Source organism: Telopea speciosissima, chromosome 1 (genome assembly GCF_018873765.1).
Source record: "Telopea speciosissima isolate NSW1024214 ecotype Mountain lineage chromosome 1, Tspe_v1, whole genome shotgun sequence".
NCBI lineage: Eukaryota > Viridiplantae > Streptophyta > Magnoliopsida > Proteales > Proteaceae > Telopea > Telopea speciosissima.
In genome coordinates, this window is record NC_057916.1 from 28,981,585 (window position 1) to 29,004,813 (window position 23,229).

General features: G+C 38.6%; 1 protein-coding gene and 1 long non-coding RNA gene across 3 annotated transcripts in view; one reads left to right on the forward strand and one right to left on the reverse strand.

Moving 5' to 3' along the window:
• Window positions 1-5,233: 5,233 nt before the first annotated feature.
• On the reverse strand, window positions 5,234-10,466 carry LOC122657064. The gene is made up of 3 exons (XR_006332209.1): window positions 10,336-10,466; window positions 9,985-10,185; window positions 5,234-5,244 (listed from the first exon to the last, which is right to left on the reverse strand). It is a non-coding gene; the product is annotated as an uncharacterized LOC122657064 (long non-coding RNA).
• LOC122657036 (transcriptional activator DEMETER-like) overlaps window positions 9,304-23,229 on the forward strand; it is a 32,389-nt gene continuing 18,463 nt past the window's right edge. Inside the window, exons 1-20 of one of the 2 annotated variants that reach the window (XM_043851787.1) lie at window positions 9,304-9,421; window positions 9,460-10,090; window positions 10,338-12,224; window positions 12,306-12,320; window positions 12,447-12,842; window positions 14,085-14,175; window positions 14,266-15,853; window positions 15,938-16,017; window positions 16,142-16,226; window positions 16,345-16,436; window positions 16,521-16,589; window positions 16,724-16,760; window positions 16,862-16,944; window positions 17,357-17,815; window positions 19,886-19,922; window positions 20,003-20,060; window positions 20,348-20,487; window positions 20,581-20,646; window positions 20,772-20,886; window positions 20,973-21,011. In XM_043851787.1, coding sequence (XP_043707722.1) covers window positions 9,499-10,090; window positions 10,338-12,224; window positions 12,306-12,320; window positions 12,447-12,842; window positions 14,085-14,175; window positions 14,266-15,853; window positions 15,938-16,017; window positions 16,142-16,226; window positions 16,345-16,436; window positions 16,521-16,589; window positions 16,724-16,760; window positions 16,862-16,944; window positions 17,357-17,815; window positions 19,886-19,922; window positions 20,003-20,060; window positions 20,348-20,487; window positions 20,581-20,646; window positions 20,772-20,886; window positions 20,973-21,011 — 5,929 coding nt within the window. In that variant the 5' untranslated portion in view covers window positions 9,304-9,421; window positions 9,460-9,498. Of the gene's footprint in view, window positions 9,422-9,459; window positions 10,091-10,337; window positions 12,225-12,305; window positions 12,321-12,446; window positions 12,843-14,084; window positions 14,176-14,265; window positions 15,854-15,937; window positions 16,018-16,141; window positions 16,227-16,344; window positions 16,437-16,520; window positions 16,590-16,723; window positions 16,761-16,861; window positions 16,945-17,356; window positions 17,839-19,885; window positions 19,923-20,002; window positions 20,061-20,347; window positions 20,488-20,580; window positions 20,647-20,771; window positions 20,887-20,972; window positions 21,012-23,229 lie in introns of both variants that reach the window. The other variant, XM_043851795.1, reaches the window with a different exon arrangement.

The following is a 23,229-nucleotide window of genomic DNA, read 5'->3' on the forward strand; positions in this document are numbered from 1 at the left end:
GATAGAACCACAATAGATTGGCTTTATATGTCAAACTAACTCAAGTTAGCCAATTTAAGTGAGATATACTAGGATACAATTTAGTACATCTTTACATTGACCTTTACCATTAGTTTCTTCTCTTCTTACCCCCTCCCCCCAAAAAAAAAGGGGACCATAGGGACCACGTGCATGTGACAACCAATGAGAATACATATTGACATTTCGAGGGGTGAAATTTTCACCTTTCATAAAGGGCATGGTAGTCATTTCCCCTTCCACTATGTATGAAGTGGCCCCTATGTCCCCAACATAGAACTTTTCTATATATTTATATAAACTGTCTGACCAAAAAATATGTATATTTATATAAACTGATGGTTTTTCTATTGGACGTTGTATCTTTTGTCAGGTTATTCTAGTAGTCAAACCACCGATAAATAATATGATTGAATTTTGAATTTTTTCAAGCCGCCTCATTTCTCTCCCCATTTCATTTCTCTCCAATTCTTACAGCTTACATGCAGTTACTAACATCGGAGATAAAGACCCCATAGAAAAACAAAAACTTTTTCACTTTTGACTTTGTGCTTATGACGTCAATGATTTGCGTAAGCAATCTTTGAAGTGGGGACCGTAGGTTCAACTTAAAACCACAATTTTAGAATCTTTCACATGATATATGAGAACTGCTTGAATAGGTTGAATCCTATATGGATTCTTTAATCACTGAAACCAATGGGAGGATTTCACCAAAAAAAAAACCAATGGGAGCAAATGATTGGTTATCCATGACATGCATTTTGTTTTCTTCCCCCCGTTTTTATTTAATATGAAAAGTTACACACCCTTGTTAAGACATTCAATAAACGAGTTGAGTTCCTTTGCATGTATGTGGGACCAGCAAATATAGAATAAGTATGTAAAACTTGTCACATCCGGAAGATTATTTTTGGATTTTCGTGAAACTCTACATTTGTTCCATACAGAAAACTAGAACAAGATTGAATAAAAAATACGGGAGATACGATGTCTACATAGCATCTTCGTATGTTGGAGAAGACATCGTTCAATTTTTGCACGATGAACACGAACAAAACATTGGTTCAGATCTTTTACAATCTTCTTGTCCCACTTGTACTTCTCAAATTCTTGGTGGCAAGAACAGAGAATGAGATCAAGAGATTGAGAGACCCCAACTGTGTATTTATAATACAAAACTCTAATCTTTGTTCACCCCAGAATAGAAAAGACTAGAATACCCCCATTAACCCTAAAGTGGTCCCAAACCGAATTTTATACACATTGACGCACACCAATAGGTTAGGATATAATTAATTAAGTCCATAAAAACTAACATCATCCGCTATCAACAAAATAGTGAATAAGAGTATTTATGGAAGCAAAAAAAAGGATTGAAGTTGGCACCTAACACGTATGAAGAGTAACTGAACTCCTCCCAATGATCATGTTTTCCGCACTTTCTACCCATAGTTATAAAACTAACATCAGAATTGCTGAATTAGTTGATTCAACTTGGATTCAACCGGGACTGATTACGATTAAACCTAATTTTGTACATATTGATTCCAACCAAATTAGGCTAAGTCAAAGCGAGTTCGACTGAGTTTGACTGAATCCAACTGATACTCGACTACATCCAACCGATACTTGATCAATTCCAAAATAATTCAAATCAGAATCGATGGATATCATATTGAATTTTGATCATTGATCAAAAGATAGTGTCTAAATCGAAAGGGGTCGGAAAGAAAGAGTTTTGAAGAAGGGTTTTGAATTCAAAAAGGGTAAACCCTAATTCTCCTTCTGATCCATTTAGTGTTTTGATGGGATTTGATGGGTTGGAAGTTCCCTAGTAGTAATAGTGATGTGTTAAAATGATTTAAAGTGAAAGAGAATGAAATCCTATGGGGTTCTTTGAAAAAAGTGACAAAGCCATTTTTTGTCCATACTCCGGCTAATTGGTTGAGTGTCGACGAGTTGTACATTCAGCCCTAATCGACCACCCTAAAGGAGTAATCAAGTTACACTGAGGCTAACTAATTAATCAAATATTATATATATAGTTTGACCTCAAAGTTTCAAAATTGGGGATTTAATGCTTAAGAACATCCGAGGAAGACCCACGAGAAAATTCAAGCCAAACTACGATGGTTCATAATTTTTGGTAAAAAATGTATTTTCTGGAGAAGCGCTTATAATTACCTATATGGCTGGATATGATGTTATATACCATACTCAGAACAATATTAATTTATTGATGTTTATGATTGATATATACAATACGAGTTCTTTTGACATAATCCAATTCGAATTGTCCCAACAGATAGTTATTGACATTAAAGGAAATTGGATATCGTAGATCATTTATTTAAGATACGTAAGTTGAATTGGATTATTCAGTGTTGAATGGGTTAACTTGACCCTAAGGTTAATTTGGGTCCTAGTGAGGGCCCACAGTCTGTAGTTGAGTTGCCAATTAGACAAATTCAGGGTGAAGTAGTGACTTCACGTGACTTTTAAAGTACTTTTTAGTTAGAACTGAAACAGGTTCAAAATATGAGAAGCGAAGGTAATTGAGTTACCTTTCCAGTGGAAAAAGAATTTGGATGGTCATAATTTGATCGAGTGAGATATGACTAATTTGGCAGGCAAGGGTTAGTGGACTTGATTCTGAAAGTGGGATCCAGTCGACCAGTTAGGGTACCGGTCGACCAGATGAGCACGGGGCAGACTCAGAGTGAGTAACCGAAATGATACCGGTTAGTCTGTTAGTTGAATGGATGAAGTTCTATCGTTCGGTATGTGTCTGGTTGGTACACCAATCAAGTCGATGGACAACCGGTCGACTGGTTGTTCGTGGCAGTCAACCAGTTGGTCAAAATGAGAGTTATTAAGTGGAAACTAAGCTCATTCTCCTTTGCTCTAAAAATTAAAAAACCAAAGAGGAGAAGAGAAAGAAATGATAAGGAGATAAAAAGAGAAAAGGAGGGATTGTGAGCTAGGAACTTAAGGATTTGATCTTTGATCAAAGGATAGTGTCTGAATATAAAGGGTCCGGAAAGAAAGAGTTTAGAAGAAGGGTTTACAGTTCAAAAAGGTAAACCCTAATTCTCCTTTTTATCTAATTAGTGTTTTGATGGGATTTGATGGGTTGGGAAGTTCCCTAGTAGTAAAAGTGATGTGTTAAAATGATTTAGAGTGAAAGAGATTGAAATCCTATGGGGTTCTTGGAAAAAAGTGGCAAAAATGCCTTTCCTAAGTAGGTTTTCCCGGGAACCGATCGATCGGCTGTACTTAGGGGATTGACCAGTACTTCGTTCGATTGACCAAAAAGTGGCTATTTGATGGCTTATTAATTGGGAATGGTAGGGGATCTTACCTACTATTCTAAGAGCACTTAAAGAGGGGTCTAATGAGCATGATTTATCATGTAGGGATCCAGTTTGATCGAGAAACGTCTGTTTAAGTATAGTTGACATAAGTACGCAGTAGAGACACACAAGTGAGGGGGATTCTTATATTACTTTATGCATTATGTTTTAAATGAAATGCATGTTTTAGCAATATTTTATATGGTTATCATTGCCCCTGAGATCACTTTTGTTTTGTTATAAAATGATATAATTGTTTTATAAACTGTCTACAAATAGAGAGGAATGATAAATCTAAGATGAGAAGGTACAGAAAAAAAACTAAAACAAAAGGTTTGTCAATATTCACCTCAACAAAGGATTGGGAGGGATAATGGGGTCTCTCCATGTCTACCTCACTAGTATGAGGGGATAGTAAGGGTTCCATCAATGTCCACTCCCATCCAAGAGTTGGGATGGATAGTGTGAACTGGAAGTGGAAGTAAGTAAAGTAATTAAAGTAAAGGGGTACTATGTACTCAAGAAAAGAATAGTAGAGACCATGTGACTGCCAACCCTTTCCAGTAGAGGTTTAGGTTCTGGATGAGGTTTAGAGAGGTCTCTCTCCCAGCATGTGATTATGGTACGTAACGGTATGACTAGGGGCGTGCGATGACAATAGGTAACAACACAAATAGAGACATGTCTCTAGTGTACGATCACAATACGTGATGGTACACTGGGGATGGTTATTAGTATGCGACAGTGATACGTAACGACATTACTGATAATGAGATGGTGTCCTCACTTTTGTGAGGCACAGAGTAGCAAGTCACTGAGATTATTTGCCATAGAAAGAAAGTAAAAGATAAATGATGTTTTCATTGTTTAGCGTCATGTATGTTAAAAAAAAATGTGTCATGTATGTTAGTTTATGTATGATACAATATCATATTTCAAATCGATAGATTCATGATAACCACATATTTTTAGCATGATTTGATTTAGCCATTGAATACGATATATTTTTTTTCTCACTAGCTAGTTGAGCTTACCCCCAATATTTTAAATGTTTATAGAGTATAGGCATACAGACAACCACTATAGCCAGGGGAAAGAACGTAAGGCCCCCTGAGTAGATGATCAAAGAGATTAAAAACATTTTGAAACTTGTGATAGAGTTTTTGTAATGAATATAAAGGTTTAGAAGAAATTAATTTTGATGTAATTGACCAGATTCTTACAAAGATGTATCAAAAAATACAATGAGTTATATGTGATAAGTCTTATGTAACAGTTATGCCATGTGAATGGAAAGATTCAGTTATTATAAGTTGACCATTTTGATGTTTTGTGGATTTTAGACCTTCTCTAGTAAGACTCTAATGTAATATTGGTTTCCTCAATTAAAAAACAATAGAAATGGAAGACCAGCCATTATCACACGGCGACTCGTGAGGATCAACACCCATATCTTTTATCCGAATTTGGAGACATTACATATGAACTTTTAATCGTAAAACCTTTTTAGGGAACATGTTTCCCACAAGACTAGTGCAAGAAAGACTTTGCACGTCACACCAATTAAGATTTGGATAATAGTATCATTTACATATGGTCCACATGAGGCTCACGTGATCATAATAGGAGAGAGAATATCAATATGGGCATCACAATTTATTCCATAAGACGAATATGTACTCTGGCAATCTATTGTCGCTTTTTCCCAACATTTTATTTTTTTCTTAACCTTTTTATTTTTAAATTATCTGTATAATATTTTTCACAGAGAAATAGTGTTCCACTAAGACATAGATCGAGCACACTAAATTACCACCCAACCCCATGTGAAATAAAAAAATTTCATCTATATTGATGCCCCCAATGTATACTCATATTAACCAATGTGTGAGCCACAATCACGCAGCAATCTCTTGCCTTATTTTTCAATGAAAGTATCATACATCCGTGTATCACCCACCACAAGGAAAATGTCAATGTCAAACCATTCCCAAAAAAAATTATAGACAACGACACCACGTAACTGGGACAAAATCAACTGTCCTGATGATAGAATAATCAGAACACATAGATGCTAAATCAACGGTTTGATTCAGTGCCCAAGATGTTTTGGGTACGTCACAACATACACTAGAAAATAACCCACATCTAACTTTGTTGTTTCCGCCCTCTGCTTCCCCCAGTCACGTGTCTCACCTTCCTGTCTACTTGTCCTATTCAAGAAATTAACTCCGTTAACCATTATTAGCTTTTGTACGACCCAGAGTACCAAAAGATAAGGGACTGTGACTGTCATTTTATGATTATATTAAGGTTAAAATAGTAAAAACATAATTTATTCAATCGAGAACATTAAATTCCGAAAGAAACAACCCCATCAACCCCACTTTATCTAATAAGTTGTCAGAGAGAGATGCTTTGCTTTGTTATCTTCAAAGACTCATTCAAACCCATACCTGACATTCATTGGTGACCATAGGTTCTCTCCATGATTACATCAGATTGGAATCTTCTTTACGTCATGACTCCACTTGCAGGCATCAAATCACTGTTGAACAAAAGATTCTAATTCAGATGCGTCTGACAAGGTTTCACTATGGATGACCATGGCCCACCATATAGGTTGTAGCTTTTTCAAAACTGGATTGAAAAACTCTTTAAAAAATCGTGTCGAAAATTATCGACGGCGGTGACGAATAATTCATTTCAATCAATGATTATTGTTTTATAAAATTTTAGCCTCATCTGAATCTATCACATGATAAAAATAATATATAATAATAAAACTCAAATGTCATTGTCGAGATCATAACAATTTATGCTGTTTTCCCTAAAATCTATGTGCTCTGTTACTGATATAACTAACTTAAATCATCGTCACATCATACACATGCATATACACATACGTCATATATGATTAATTTATTTACTTTATGACATCAAGGGATTTAATTCGTCTAGTGTCGATCATGGTCAATATCGATGCGATATTAATATATATTTTTTGGCATCATCAATTACAAACGATCAAAATTATAAAAAGAAAAAATATCTTTTTTGTCGATACCAATCGATGTGGCCAATCTAATACCAATACCTAAAACCTTGACTGAGACACCAAACATGGATGTTCTACATGTAATTAACTCGTTAAATTGGTGTGCATTGATAAATCTATCAAGTTAATTCAAATATTTGTCCCAAATGTTATTGAGAGGTAAACTTATAGTCCTTTATTCACATGTAAATTTCAACCAAACCAAAGATTTCCAGGTGAAAATTGATGGTTTGAAAACTAGGATAATGGAAGAGTACATAATAGTGGTCAGAATACTATAAATATGCATGCTCAATCATAGTGGTTAGAATAACGTAAACATGCATAAACTGACATACATTGGAAGAGTATTCAATTGAATTGGACTCTTGAAATTTGAATGCGTTTTTCCCTTATTATATTAGATCAATTATTCTAATCATTGCTCACACTTGCACACACATACACACACACACTCCCACACATGAGAGAGAGAGACAGAGTGTGTGTGTGTGTGTGTGTGTTAGTACGGTTTTAGAAATCGGTATCAGATACGGGATTGGTCTCAGTCAATATCAATCAAATATCGATCCGAATCGGCACCTATTACCTTTTTACCCTTAATTCGTCACCCTAGAATCGATATTGTCCCCTATTGATTCCGATACAAATCGGACTATTCTGGTGATCCAACTCGAGATGCTGGGTCCGTGGACTGTGTAGTGCATATTACTTCACATGTAAATTTCAATCCTTTATTCACATGTAAATTTCAATCCAATCAAAGATTTCCAAGTGAAAACTGATGGTATGAAAACCAGGATAGGAAGAGTACCCAATAGTGGTTAGAATACTATAAATATGCATGGTCAATCAGAGTGGTTAGAGTAACGTAAACATGCATGGACTAACATAAATGGGAAGAGTATTCAATTGAATTGGACTCTGAAATTTGAATGCGTTTTTCCTTTATTATATTAGATCAATTATTCTAATCATTGCTCACGCTTGCACATACACCCACACATGAGAGAGTGTGTGTTAGTACGGTTTTAGAAATCAGTATCAGATACGAGATTGGTCTCGGCCAGTACCAATTAAATATCAATACGAATCGGTCAATTTTTTACCTTTTTACCCTTGATTCGTTACCCTATCGTTCCCTATCGATTCCAATATGATTCCGATATGAATCGAACGATTCTTGGCGATCCGACTAGGAATGCTTGGTCCGTGGACTGTGTAGTGCATGTTACGCATTGAACATGCTTTATGTAATTGCGTGAAGCACGCTTATAGCTTTACATTATGAAAAGGATAGATATAAAATTCAACCACGCGCCATGAGTTAAGTGACGCGTATTTACACGCGCTGCACATGCTAATGTCAGATTGGAATATATTATTCTCCAACCAGATTCCAATCCAATTGCCACGATGGACAGTCTCACCTCACGTGAGACAAAATTCCTAGAAGTCCCGAGCAGTTGGCAGTTTCAATGAGTGAGAGCCGATTTAGAAGGCAACCGCACAGATATACTTAAACTGCTTTAAACCGTCAGTTCAAAATCAAGGGCTCTAATTGATATCAAGAAGTTTCTACTCATCTTAACCGTCCAATTCACAATACTTACTGTGTAACAAGCAGTAACGAATCAAACTATTAAAAGGAAATATAATGGTTGTCCACCAATACATTAAGCAGCGGTTGGGAATGCGTGCATCATTACACCCACAGTAGGGGACCACTAACGGCGAAGTACCACATTATAACATCGCAGATAACGTCAGTGTAACGACGTTATAACGGCATCACGGCGTCAACAAAAGACAAGACTATCTATCTCAGTAACTCTCACACGCCAAGTGTCAATAGCGCGTGGAGAGGTTAAATTCCCGCCAATCTCCTCTCATCACATGTATCAGTTCGGGGTCCAACGACTTACCCGCCGTGTTTTAAGCTCTATGGACTCTCTACTATCCTATGCTTTTTCACGTTTGAGTCTAATCTATCTACTTTTTTTTTCTTTCTGAAATTACAATAATACCCATAAAACTTCAAATAAATTAAATAAATAAATAATAGGGTTTCTTAGTCCAATTACAAAATTGAATATGGCAGACGGCTAGAGTACGTTAGTATGTAAAAAGGAGAAGAGGTTACTGAGTCAGTCTAAAACACGAATTTCTGCATATTAAATAACTAGTTTCACTCAATTTAACTTCTTTTCTTTCTTTTTGTTCTCTCTCTCTCTCTCTCTCTCTCTCTAAATTTCTCTATTCGCGTTTACTGAGGAAGACCAGACCAGAAGTCCGGCATTAATTTCAACCGCCGACGGTGGTGTTAGTATGAGAGAGATCGGTGGTTCTTAGTTTTGGGAAAGCTTTTATAACATATTTATATGTTGCCAAGGTTAGAGAAGTAGTGTCTATCCTTTGGGATTTACAGAGAAGATTTTTGTGAGATTTTTGGTAGTTGGTGATGTGTCTCTCTCCAATGTATCGTAAGAGCAGATTTATAGCAAAATTGAAGAGCACTTAAACTTTTTTCCAATTGAGTTATTTCCTTCTTGTTATTGTGGTTCATTGTATCTTTTTGCCAGCAAAAATCGATTATCAAGAGTTTTTGTAAAGAGAGATCTGTTAGTTTTTCTGGCAGGTGATTTTTTGTGATTTTTCCGGTTTCATCAGCACTTAGGATTCTCTCCCTCCTCCGCTTAAGAAGGAAAGATTAGTTTTTTTTTTTTTTCCCGTTTTTTCTTTCCCCTTCTTCTAAGGATTCTTTTTTTTCTTTCTTCTTTTCAACTGTGTGCTGCTGCTGTTTCTTTAGCTTCTGAGACTTTGGCGTGAGCGTACTCTGGGTTTTTCTGCAACTATTAGAGCAAGTGTAGAGAAGGATTAGACAATGGGGTTTGGAGAAGAGAGAGATATAAGGAAAATCGGCAATTTCCATGCAATTTAAGAGCTTGGTGAAGAAAATCAGAGATCGACTTACACTATATCATTGCAGATATACAGGTACAGAAGCAGGGGAGTGATTAAAAAAAGACAGGGCTTTTGAAGAGTGAAGACCCTCAGAGTCTGGAGATGGACTTTGGTAGAGGGCTTTCGATTCCTGAAGAGAAAGATGAATTTTTCCAGATTCAGGAAGGTTGGATTCCGGCAACACCAGGAAAGCCCATTGCGATGAGGTTGTTGGAGCCGAACCCGGCTGAGAGACAAGGGAGTCAGGTTGTTGGCCAGTCGAATTGGCTAGAATCGCTGGGGTTCCCACCTGTTCTGTATCAAGAGCCTCCCTCTTTAAATGGTGCAACTGCATGCGTTGATTCCATGGCTTCTCTTGGTCAGAGCGGGAGGCTTAGTAATTGGGACTCGGCCATGGACTTAGCAGGAAGTAGTAGAGGCTCCGGTCCCTTTTTGGCCTCCCAAACTCAGGCTATGATGAACATCTCGGCTGGTTGGAACAACATTCCTTTTGTAGACCTTCTGGCTTTGACGAGTGGGGCTTCTGTGGCTTCTTCCTCCAGTGTATGTGCCAATCTCCAAGGAAGCCATAATGCAGCGAGTAACCACTCATTCTTCCCTGTCTTTCACTGTGCAAGCAATTATAATGCGAACCACGATCGGACACTCAACGCCGAGTTCTGGAATAACAGCAACTCCCAATCTGAGCATCAGAGTGAGTTAACACAAGGTCTTCTCTTACTACTACAAATGTTACTTTCGTTCCTATGGTTGTTTTATTGTTCCTCTGTAGTAATTTTTTATGATTAGCTTTCTGTTGGTTGGTATTAGTCCCTGTCCATCCAAAGAGGGGGGAGGGGGACAGAACTAAGTAAATTAGAACCACAGTTATGGATTTTTATTTTTTAAATTTTTATTTGATGTTGTGTTAGATAATCTCTGAAATATACTATGGCTTACAGATGGATTACCAGTTCATCGTCACAGTTATGATCTTAATTCACCACCCAACACAATTGCTGACTGTCTCTTTGAGGGGGCTGTGTCCACACAGTTTGCACCAGTGACACCAGACAAGGGGCAGATAATTCAGGACCAGCTTTATGAAAGACCAAATTCTTCAGTAGGTGAGACATCTTACAGGGAAGAGGATAAGCAGAAGGTTTTGACTGATCCCAATGAGAACGAAGTTATTGAGCTCGACAGTGGGGGATGCACACAGCCCATGACTTGCATGAATGAGGTTACAGAGCTTCAAACTGAACTCTCACATCCTCTAGTGGACACATCTGCTGCTACTGTTTCAGCTACATTAATTGAGAAGGAAGGGAACCATAGCATTGATCTAAACAAGACACCACCACAGCAAAAGTCAAGGAGGAAGAAGCATAGGCCAAAAGTCATTGTAGAAGGGAAACCCAAAAGGACCCCAAAGCAAGTGAATCCGAAGCAGGCAAGTGACAAACAGAACCCACCAGTGAAGAGGAAGTATGTGAGGAAGAAAAACCTCAATGCCTCAGAAACTCCATCAATACAGGTAGGGGAGACAATAGATCCATCACCCAATTCCACCGTAAAATCATGTAAGCGGGTGCTGAATTTCAACTTGGAAGACCAAACAAACGAGGAACACCCGCACACATCACTCGATAACAATAACCAGGAGGGGTTTCTGTACAACAGTGTCGAAAGCTCATCTTTAAGGTGGATAGTTAATTTGAATTCAAAATCTCAGGCCCAGGACTTGAGCAATGGAATTGATGGTGGTTCTGGAACAAAATCAACTGTGCAGCTTGGGCAAGGCGTTGAAGTGACAGTAAACAACACATCAGCTGGGCTTGCTTATGACCTTAACTGTTCCTTGAACCAGGTAATCAAAGACTACATTTCCTTGCCTGAAACAACAGACTCTGCTCCACAATCCACAAAGAGAGACCCACCAACAGAGAATTCACATTGCATCCCAGAGAAAATAAATGACATGGAGAAACCATGTTCCAGCCTAAACAATGGAGAAAGAGCTACTCTTGTCAACAATGAAAAAACTATGCAATCATTTTTGCAGTGTGACTCACAACCTATGTCAATTGGTCAAAATCATCCCAATAGCAATCTGTGTGTACCATTTGTTGAGAAAGAGCAAGCAAGGGGAACAAAAAGACAGTATTCTCATACAATTGACAAGACACATGCGCAGACCATGAATATGAGGGGAGGAATCCAACACAATTCTTTGCAGGCTTACCAGGAGCTGCCTCAAGGGAGTGGTTACCACAGAAACAGAAACAATCTGGGCCTAAGTTTTCCAGAAATTTGCAAGAGGAGGAGGACTGAGAAGGCCCAACATATCACTCCTTGCAGTTCATCTCCTACAGCAGCATTCAGAGTTCGTTGGGGCCAAGAATTGCAGCGTTACCCTGGAAGAGCACACACTCAGTTCAATGATATGCTTGGAACAAAGGGACCAAAAAACAGGATCAGTAATTCTGTACAAGATATGTATGCTCATTCTATGCAGACGGAAAATTGCCCGGCCCAAGATAGTACCATTGATCCAATTTCATTCAACAGGACAACCTTTGCTGAATTACAAACTTCTGGCTTCATGATCAACTTTGGCCTCACAGAAAGGATGACAAAGAAGAGATCCAAGGGATCTACACGGGTTCGGGACTTGGCCTCCCTAACTGCAATACCGCAGTGTACCCAATTGCCATCAAAGCCTCTGAAAACAATACCAACAACAGGTGACAGGCAGGGAACAGATATTGTTCATAGACCTCCAGCTTGTCTAGAAGCCCTTGTTCCAGAAAACCATGCAAAGAAAAAGAGGACAAGAAAAGGAACCCCGCCTGTCAATTCAATTTACCCTGGTGTGAACCAACGGCGTATGCGAGAGAAGGCTTCTATGTATAATCAACACCAGCCCTCAGCCACATTAAGAGGTAATGCCCTCAAGCAGAAAAATTTTCACTTTATACCATTAGCTAGAGCCTCTATATTCTTCCCACCAATTTTTCACTCTATTGTCATGTCAAAAACATGAACTTCCATGGGGGATTTTGCTGCAGGTCGGTCAAAAGTAACACAGCCAAATATTGTTCCCATAGATGAGATTGTTCAGAGATTGAAGCACCTAAACATCAATGGACAAACTAACAGAATCCCACACCCGGAGCAAAATGCATTGGTTCCTTACAATGGCAATGGCACAATGGTTCCTTACAATGGCAATGGCACAATGGTTCCTTATGAAGGGTTGTTTGATCCTATAAGACGAAGGAAGCCAAGGGCCAAAGTTGACCTTGACCCAGAGACAGATAGAGTTTGGAAGCTTCTGATGGGGAAGCCAATCAGCGAAGGGATGGAACAGACGAACGAGAACAAGGAGAAATGGTGGGAAGAAGAACGGAGAGTATTCCGGGGACGGGCAGACTCATTCATTGCCCGCATGCATCTTGTCCAAGGTACTAAAATGAAGCCTATTAGAGTATCAATCAGTTTAAAATTCTAGTACATGCAAAATATTGTCCATGTTGCGAATTGTGAATTTCTTGGATCTGGATTGCTTGTATCCCCAGGCAATGAGAATTTTTGTTGGATTGTCAGGTGCACATGTTGGGACAGTCATTTTTGCCTGAACCAGCAAAAAAAGATGGATCTAGATTCCCGCATTAGTGATGACCTGCATTGAAGTCATTAATAAAAAACAAATTATTACATTATTAAAGGGAGAGGTAAGCAACATACTACATGAAAAATTACTACCATAAGATTTTCTCAAGAGTGAAAATAAAAATAAGAGAAAAATCAAATATATTATATGTAAGTACTAGATTTATATTTAAAAGACTGTCATTTCAACTACTTCAGATTTTGGTGTTAGAAGGTTAGAATTCTACAAATCTCATTCAAGTATTTCCTTTTTGTTCATTCCATGAATAACAGTCAATGTCAAAGGCCCCACGACCCAGTGCTGGTCCCACCTTTGCAAGGTCCTGGGAGGGGTGAGTTTGAAGTCGGTCCTAACCTTTGATTTTTTAAATTTTTTTTTGGGTTAACTAACCTTTGACATTTTTGTGCGTCACATTTTTATGCAAAGTGGCCACCCTCAAGACTTGAACCTGGGCATTTGCCCTGGCAGCCTGAACCTTCTACCATTACTCTAAGAAACAGTAATTGTCAGAACTGTCAAAAACTGAGCAGTCAGACCATCCTGTCAGAAATGGTTCCAAGAAGATTTGAAAAAACAGAAATATATTACAAGCTGTTATGAACCAAATACTGATTTGTCATATACAACTATGTAAATGATCAGCTAGTCATAAGCCTCAACATCATGAATTTATAAGTAAATTTTCAGAGAAATTCTTTGGGGCTTCGGCTTGGATCAGGTAGTCATATACCTCAACTCAACAATGCTGGTTATAGCTGATGCAGCTATCCTGAGGCTGACACTTTACCAGTACACATTTTCAGAGAAATTCTTTGGGTCTTCGGCTTGGAGCAAGAATCTCGTCCCTTCTATAGGCATTTGAACACAACAGAACCTTAGAACACCCATGCATGATTGTCTTAGGTACTGACCTTTGAAAGGTCAACATAATCATTAGCCTGCTCCAGCAACATAGATACCAAACTTGTGCATATGGCACATAGATATTCTTGATTATATTTCTATGTTTAATGGGAAAAAATATTCTTCACAGGGGATAGACGCTTCTCAAAGTGGAAAGGATCGGTTGTGGACTCTGTGGTAGGGGTCTTCCTTACCCAGAATGTATCTGACCATCTATCCAGGTAAACCTACTGCCAACACTAGACTCCAGAATAGATTATCCTCGAAATAATGAGCATCATTAATCCTTATTTTCTTTCCTCCCTTTCCAGCTCTGCCTTCATGTCCCTTGCTGCAAGATTTCCTCTCCAGTCAAAGTGCAATAAGCAAGCATGCGGTAAAGAAGGAATAACCGCATCACTCGAAGAGCTAGAGGTGTGCATGCTAGACACAGAAGACACCACCAAATGGCATGAAAATATGCCAAATCAGCTAGTCTGTGACCAGAGCTCTATGACGTTCCATGAAGCCGGACGCTTTGAAGAACAGGAAGTGGCTAACAGCAATGAATCATTTGGGAGCAATTTGGGAGATGGAAGCTACACTGACACTTCAAGAGGCAAGGAGTTGCCTGTTTGCAGAAGCAGTCCAGGGATGTCCCATGATTTGCTCCCAAACATAACAGAGAGCCTGACCAAGAATATAGGAATGGTTAATTTTATACAGGAGGATAGAAAAGCACTTGAAGATGCAGTTTCATCTCAAAATTCTACAGAGTCTTCTACTTTCCAGATCACTGAAAGGAATGGATCATGCTCAGACTCCAACTCAGAAGCAGAAGATCTGGTAACACAGAGTCCATCTAAATCATCATCAGATGGTCTTGATCGTTGCACTTTTATGGAGCTACTACAGATGGAAAGGAACGTCATGTTGCAGGAGGAATTTTGCGATTGTCGAAGTGGGAGCTCTTCCTTTAACCAGAGCCCGAATGGTGAACAGAACCAATCAAAAGGTATGGACTCTGACAAGCATAGGTCAAGCACGGTCAGGATAGACTGCTTAAAAGACTCATCTGCACACATCTATCCATCCAGTTCACATCTGCCCCATACACAATTGCATATCACCCATTCCAGTACATACAGTTTGCATGTTACCCCCAACTCAGGAGTACTGCAACGCCCAGAGATGTTAGGAGAAGAAAGCAGTTCTCCCTTGCCTTCAAGTGCTTCAGAAATCACCAATACAAGACATGCCAATTCCATTAGCAAACAAGATGCACTTGTGCGAGAGTGTGCAAGTCCAACTACAGTTCAAAAGGCACTATCAAGTGCTCAAGCAAAACCACCAGCAGGTAGTGAATCTCTAAACAAGCACCAGACTCAGACATTGGATAGTGTGCAACTGGAAACTTATAGTGAGAGGAACCCAGAATCCTTAAATCATCAACAGAGAGATAGGATTGAGGCATTCCAGTCAGAAAACACTATACTTGGAAAACCTACAAACCCTGCTCATAAACTGGCTGAAAGGCAAAACAGTGGAATGCACCAAGTATCAAGTTCACTGAATTTTTCTGAAGTCTTAGATGCGGAAAGGGAATGTCTAGCAGAACAAGAAAAACGCAGAGAGGACGAGTTGATTCAATCAAACTTGAAAAAGCAAGTTAACGTTTCTGATGACTCAGCCACTGGCAGTACAAAGAATTTGAAAGCAAAAAAGGAGGCAGCAAAAAAGAAAGAATTTGATTGGGATAGTTTAAGAAAGCAAGCTTATGCAAATGGTGGGAAAAAAGAAAGAAGTAGTAATACAATGGACTCACTGGACTGGGAAGCAGTGAGATGTGCAAATGTTAATGAGATTGCTAGTGCCATCAAAGAACGAGGAATGAACAATATGCTTGCCGAGAGAATCAAGGTATGCAAATTTTCCCTCAAATCTGACAGTAAACTGAGATGAAAAGGCCCTCAGGAAGGTTAAGTACTCACATAATGTCTGCAGGATTTCCTCAATCGACTTGTTAGGGAACATGGAAGCATTGATCTTGAATGGTTGAGGGATGTTCCACCCGACCAAGTAAAGTAAGCCCTCGATATAAATATGTAAACCACCTCCTTGCAAACATAAGTTCAAACGCATACACACACATGCCCCAATATGTCATTTTAGCATCTATTGTTTTCTCAAATGTTCTGTTGCTTGTAGGGAATATCTGCTAAGCGTAAGGGGATTGGGCCTGAAAAGTGTGGAATGTGTGCGGCTTCTGACACTTCATCAACTTGCTTTTCCAGTAAGTTTAGACAGCAAGCCAATGATCAGTTATAAAATCAATAGGATGAAGACAAACTTACTCAATATTTTATTCTTGTGACTTTGGTATGGTTTCAACAATTTCTTTTCACAATAAGGTTGACACAAATGTTGGCCGCATAGCCGTAAGACTGGGATGGGTGCCACTACAACCTCTGCCAGAGTCACTTCAATTGCATCTTCTAGAAATGTGAGTATCGTATGCCACACAAATAACAGTACTAACTTTCCCATAACATGAAAGTGCTAACCGTCTAACCCTCAAATTATATAGGTACCCAGTGCAGGAGTCAATTCAGAAATATCTTTGGCCACGGCTCTGCAAACTAGATCAACGGACACTGTAACCCCAGAATTCTTCTTCTGTAGATTTAATGTTCATTTAAAGTTGCATGCATTTCTTATATGGACTCACGTGGGCAACAAAAGTAGTATCTCTATCACCAAAAGCTAATAATGGTTTATGTGTGAAAACAGGTATGAATTGCATTATCAGATGATTACATTTGGAAAGGTACATTGTTGCATTTACTAGAAATTTGAATTAAGTTCCCTCACTTGTTATTACGCATGTATAAAAGCTAATTGGGACGGCATGCGTTGAGTCTTATGCAGGTTTTCTGTACAAAAAACAAGCCAAATTGCAATGCATGTCCAATGAGAGGAGAGTGCAAACACTTTGCAAGTGCATTTGCAAGGTTTCATATCATTTGTTCTCCAAGTTTCTTAAGTATATCTTAACCAGATTATTAAGCATCATCGATAAGTCAGAAATCCTCTGTTCAGGCACATATGCTAAGCCTGGACTTTATAATTTAATGACCATAAATATGTACCATCCAAGCTAAGAAATACAAAATGGATGTAAACCCCACCCCCTTCCCCAAAAAAAGGAGATCACAGATTACATGATCAGGATCGTCAATCAAACTGATTCATGAACCTGTCAGCCAAGAATCTGCACACCCTTTTCTCTACATGAGTAATGGAGTTCAGGAAAACTGGGTCTTCCATCTTCTCAAAATTAACCCTCCCCCCAAATAAAGATGTGCTTAAAAATAAATCAAAGTTTCAAAAAATGAACCTACTAATGAATATGTTTGGATGCAGTGCAAGATTTGCCCTGCCAGCTCCAGAGGAGAAGAGTATAGTATGTTCAACTGTTCCAGTTGTAGCGGAGCACAACCCAACTTTGGGTATCAACACAATGCTACTGCCTCTACCCGAGGCAACAGAGGCAAACTCACTAGTGGCAGCACCAGAAAATAAGGAGCATAAAAAAAGCTGTGAACCTATTGTCGAAATCCCAGCATCACCAGAGCCTGAATGCACAGAAATATCACAAAATGATATCGAAGACATTCTTGATGATGATCCTGACGAAATCCCAACAATCAAGCTTAATATTGAAGAGTTCACAACGAACTTAGAGAATTTATTGAATGCGTACGGCATGGAACTTCAAGAGGGAGGCATGTCTCAAGCTTTAGTTGCCTTGACTCCAGAAGCTACTTCTATCCCTGTGCCAAAGCTGAAGAATGTGAGCAGGCTACGGACTGAGCACCAAGTGTAAGTTGGCAACATCTTCCCTTGTTTTTCTATTTTCTTCAACCCACCCCCCATTGCCCAACCAAACCCCAATAGTTTGGTTGGCAACAACAAAAGAAATACCATGTTTTCTCCCTGAATTTGTGGAGCTAAAATGAATTATGAAGAAAGGTTCTCTGAGCAAGCAAAGTGGGATGGAATTTCTCATGCACTCATCTTTCTGATTGTCAGATTATCTTATCTGCATCTCAGCTGTTCAAGGAGTGAGCTGTTGCAACAACACTCTCTTCACCGCAACTGCACCTCTCTCTCTCTCTCTCTCTCTCTCGGCAGCAGCCCACCGACAATACAATCCAACCTCCACTGCAAGCCTGTAACTCCTCTTGCTCCTACTATCTTCCCCATTTCTTCCACCCTGTAACTCTCACTCTCGCAAATGTAGTATGGGATGCTTCCCTCATAAACCTTTGTATCCACATCTAAACCTACATGACTGTAACAACCCAATAGAACATGAGCTAACAAAAAACAGAAACCCAAATAAATTGGAAAGTTTGTCCTTGATAAAAGAGAACTCAGGTTCCGTCACTGAAAATCAACCAAATCTAGTTCACATACACAATATATCAACTTGTAAATCCCCCTCCCTTTGTCTGCTGCAGCTAAAGTTGAGTAGGCAGCTTGCAAATAAATCGGAAACTGCTTCCTTGAAAACAGAGAATTCGGGTTCCATCAACTAGAATGCTGGGGCCTCTGTTGATTTTCTTCTCAAACCGTTGCGGCTATGTTTTATTGGGCTCTTTATGTGATATAGCTGTTATCTCCTCTCTGTAAAGATTTCTCCTTTAATTACAGTGACTGAAACTTCTCAAGGAACGAATAAGATTCTGGCTGTAGTGTTTTGAAAGGGGTTTTCGATCTTCAAATGTGCCTCCCATTTCCCAAATTTAAAGATAAATGACATTGATAAACACCACCAATATTAGAACAGATTCAGTTAGGTTTCTCGAATTCTGGCTGGAAACCGAGAGAGGAGAGGGCAGACGAGTAAGTGCATCAACTGATCCTAATCTGAAGAAGATTGCTTGTTTTCCCTTCTTTCACCATGATAGAGATCTGCTTCTGAGTGCAAAAGATTTCTATCAATTTGCACCCAAGTGAGTTTCCTTTGGGGATTCAAATTGCTATACAGACGAGTGGAGATCCAAAAGCTAGAGCGGAATAGTTAGTCATTCATACCATTTCATCCTTTACACATGCATAGTCTATACCTAGCATGTCCTATCATAATTGAGTATCATTACTCACCTTCCAATCGCTTTCCAATCTTCCAACTTTCAATCAACTTTGAGTGGCCCTACGGTTCATTGTTCTACTTAGTCAGTTCCCATTCAGAAATCGTTCTGTTCATTCTAAACTTTAGCTGCAGCAATAGGTGGAGCCGCTCCAACCAGGGAAAACAGGGTCGAAGGCAACACAGGCCGGTGGTGATGGTGGTGGGAGAGAGATGCAAAAGGTGCAACAGCGGATGAGAGTGAGAGGTGAAGTGGCGGCTAAATTGAACAGCCAGTTGAGATCCTTTTCCCTTAATCCAGGGGTGAATAGGTGTTGGCAAAGAGGAGCGTAGGAGATACCATTCCACCCTGTCTGTTCAGAGAACATTTGCCCAATGAATAATAATATTATTATTATTATTTTATTATTATTATTATTATTATATGTGTGGCACTAATTCCAACAATCAAGTTGGATTTGTTTCAGAGCAATACCTTGTTGAAATGAAGAGTTATTTGGACTCTAATTCTGACCTTCCAAAATAAGCCAAGAAAAAGTTATCAGAAATCATGCATCATCCAATTCTGTAACACGCGGCACTGACTCTTACTCAGACAGTGCAACTAATCAATGCCCTAATTTCCCTGGTCATTGTTTAAACTTTGAAATAGCAACCCAGTATCATTAAGGTATTGAATATCAATATTGATTATTTGGCATTTGCTTCTCTGAGTAAAAGATGTTACCTACTAAACGGTAGGGATGACTCAAATCCTGCAAGATCTGCACTAACTTCTTATTTCTTTCTGATTGCAGTTATGAACTCCCTGATTCACATCCACTTCTGAAAGGGGTCAGTTATTCTCCACTACTATGTGAAATTGGTATTGGGTAATATATCAAACTTCCTTGCTAACCAAATACACTTTACAGCTGGACAAGCGAGAACCAGATGATCCATGTTCATACCTCCTTGCTATATGGACCCCAGGTACACACATAATATCAAAGGTGTTGAAAAGGCTGCCATGCAGCCACGTGTTGTTCATGTGCCAACAATATATCTTCAAAATCTATGTTTAAATCAAACTGATGAAAGCATTACACTTGAGTGATTATGACAAATATTATTGTTTTGCAGTAATATGAGGGGTTCATATTACTGGAACTAAAGAAATACTCTTAACAAAGTGCCCCCAAGCTATTTGACCCAAAATTAAGAGAAATTTTTATTTTCTTAGTGTTTGTTTATTTATCACAACCTTTGTCTAATATCAGGTGAAACAGCGGAATCAATCCAACCACCAAAAAGCAGTTGTGGTGCTCAAGAATCAGGCAACCTATGCAATGAGAAGACATGCTTTTCATGCAGCAGTATACGAGAAGCAAATTCCCAAACAGTCCGAGGGACTATTTTGGTGAGAAAGAACCATAAGCCATAAGACAGCAAAAACCAATACACTATGCTACTTTTAGATGCTGACTGATATTTACAACATTCCATTGAACAGATACCATGTCGAACAGCAATGAGAGGTAGCTTTCCACTCAATGGCACATACTTTCAAGTAAACGAGGTAACCAAAAAAAACTCAATAATCCAAGTCTATACTCAATCAAATAGTGTTATAGGGTACCTCATCTTTCAGAAATTGGATTTTGTATCGAGTGGCAATAACAAAAAAATATGATTCCCATTCAGGTATTTGCTGATCATGATTCGAGTATTAACCCAATTGATGTTCCAAGGGCATGGTTATGGAATCTAGCAAGAAGGACTGTTTACTTTGGTACTTCCATACCATCGATATTTAAAGGTAAGAATGCAGAATAAAGATTTAGTTAACCTAATCTTTGAATTCAAGTCTGAGCAACTGAAATTCAAAATGTTATATGTTGCTAGGTCTAACAACAGAAGGAATTCAACACTGCTTCTGGAGAGGTACGTAAATGCCGAAAGCTGAACCCTTATTACTGATATTATCTTTACTTCTTTGGCTGATTCAATAATTAATAAATAATAGCAAACCATCTAATAATGCATACACACACCCATAAAAGGCACAAAGCTTAGAAAAAATTGAAATGGGAAAGGGCAGGAGAATCCCTTACTCACATCATCCATAAACAATTCAATGTAAAGTTGAGCAACCAAGGGATAATTACTTTATTATTGCAAAGCACCCATGAAGTTGTAGGCTTGATTGACAACTCTAAGATACAAGGAAGCTAGATAGAGATACCCATCCAAAAAGCAAAAAACCAACACCAAAATCACATACAAGACAACCAAAGTATAAGCAGAAAATATTCTATTCAAACGTATTATACTTTGGTTAAGACCGCAGCTCTATCGTCTCAAAATAACAAATGACACATTCAAACAGGGGTAAGGCAGTGTATCCAGACTCAACCCGTGACCACTTGGTCACAATGGAGCAATCTTACCGTTGCACAAAGTGCCTATATATAATGGGAGGGAAATTATACAAGAGTGCACAATCATATTTAATTGGTAACAAGCATCAAGAACTGGATTACGAGAAAAGAAGAATCATTCTGATACAGATCCAAGCATCCGCAAGCTGAAGGAGCCACCCTAATCATAGGGCCATAGTTAGGAGCCTTAGTTTAATTCATACTTAGTTTATTTTAACCTTAGCTATTTCCTATACTTAGTTTTTTTAAGTTTAATTGTAAACTTAAATTGAACCGGTTCAGACCATGGTTCAATTTAAGTGAATGAATCCTATTGGTTGTTAGTGTTTATTTCTTATTGGTAGATTAGGGAATCTTTTTTTTTTTTAAGTATTTTAATTCTATCCCTCCATGATTTTTAGAGGGAGAGTTATTTAGATTTGTATTAGGAAGCCTATGGCCATATTATTTATTAATGAAAACGTGGGAGGCTCCCCCACTATTCAAGTTTTAAAAAATCGACTCTTTGTTGCTGCCATTGTTGCTGCTGGTTATCTCCTTTGAGAGTGAGTCTTGTGAGTCATATCAAGACAACCTTGTGAGTCATATCAAGGTGGAAGGGTAGGTGGATCTCCTATGACTCCTTGCATCTTGTAGATCAAGAGGTTCTTCTTCAAAACTGTCTTCAAGGTTGCTGCCATTGAAGATCTTCTCCTTCTTCTTCTTAATCCTCCAACCTAACCCTAATCGATATCCATTAAACCCTAGATCCTTAAACCCTAAATTCCTTTTCCAGTTTTATTCCCCATCAAAATCCATTTAAATTTCAAACATCACTTCATAACAATAACCCCCACACTCGACCTAGGTTGTAGACCTATCCCATCTTTTAAAACCTAGTTTCCCTCAATCTCTACATAAACCCAAAACCCTAAAATCCCATTCCAGCATATCCAACCATCAAAACCAGCTTAAACTCCAGTCGAGTCATTCTTTTAGTGTCTAGGACACTCCGCCAGAAGCTCTTGTCCAAATTCCCTTCCTAAAACCCTAATTTCACCTCTTTTCCTAATTCCCAAAACCCGAAACCCTAACCCTAATCCTAATTTTCTGAAATTTGAAACCTTACATCATTAGAATCCTAGAGACCTGCCTAGTTTTACCAAATAAAACCCAACTCCATTCTCCCAAGTATAACCCTAGATCTGACCTAAAATACCCTAATCCTGCCCCAATCAGCTAGCATTTCAGAACTTCTGTTCACCTGGCTTCTAGTAGGATCCTATCCTATCTAGGACTACATTATATTCCCCCCATTCCAAATTCAATATCTACATATATTATATGAAAGAAAGAAAAAAAAAACACATACAACAATAACTTACCTAACATTTTATGCACCCAAACCTCTTTTTACAAATTTATGTTGGCAAAAAACAATTTATGCACTCAAATTCTTCTCATAGTTCAGATGTAAGGACCCTATTTGATGTAGATGAAAACATGAAGAAGAGGCCAAAACACTGTTCATGTTATTGTTCACGTGAACAATGTCACAGTTCCTTAATTTGTCTTGGTAAGATTATTACTAAAAGAATTGTGGGGGCATTATTGTCAATACTTATTGACATATTTTGGGACTTCAAGTGCTGGACGATATTACCCTTGGTGGGGACCACATGAAGATTCCGGCTATCACCTTGGAGGAGTGAAGATTTTATATGTTTCTATTTTATTTCAGT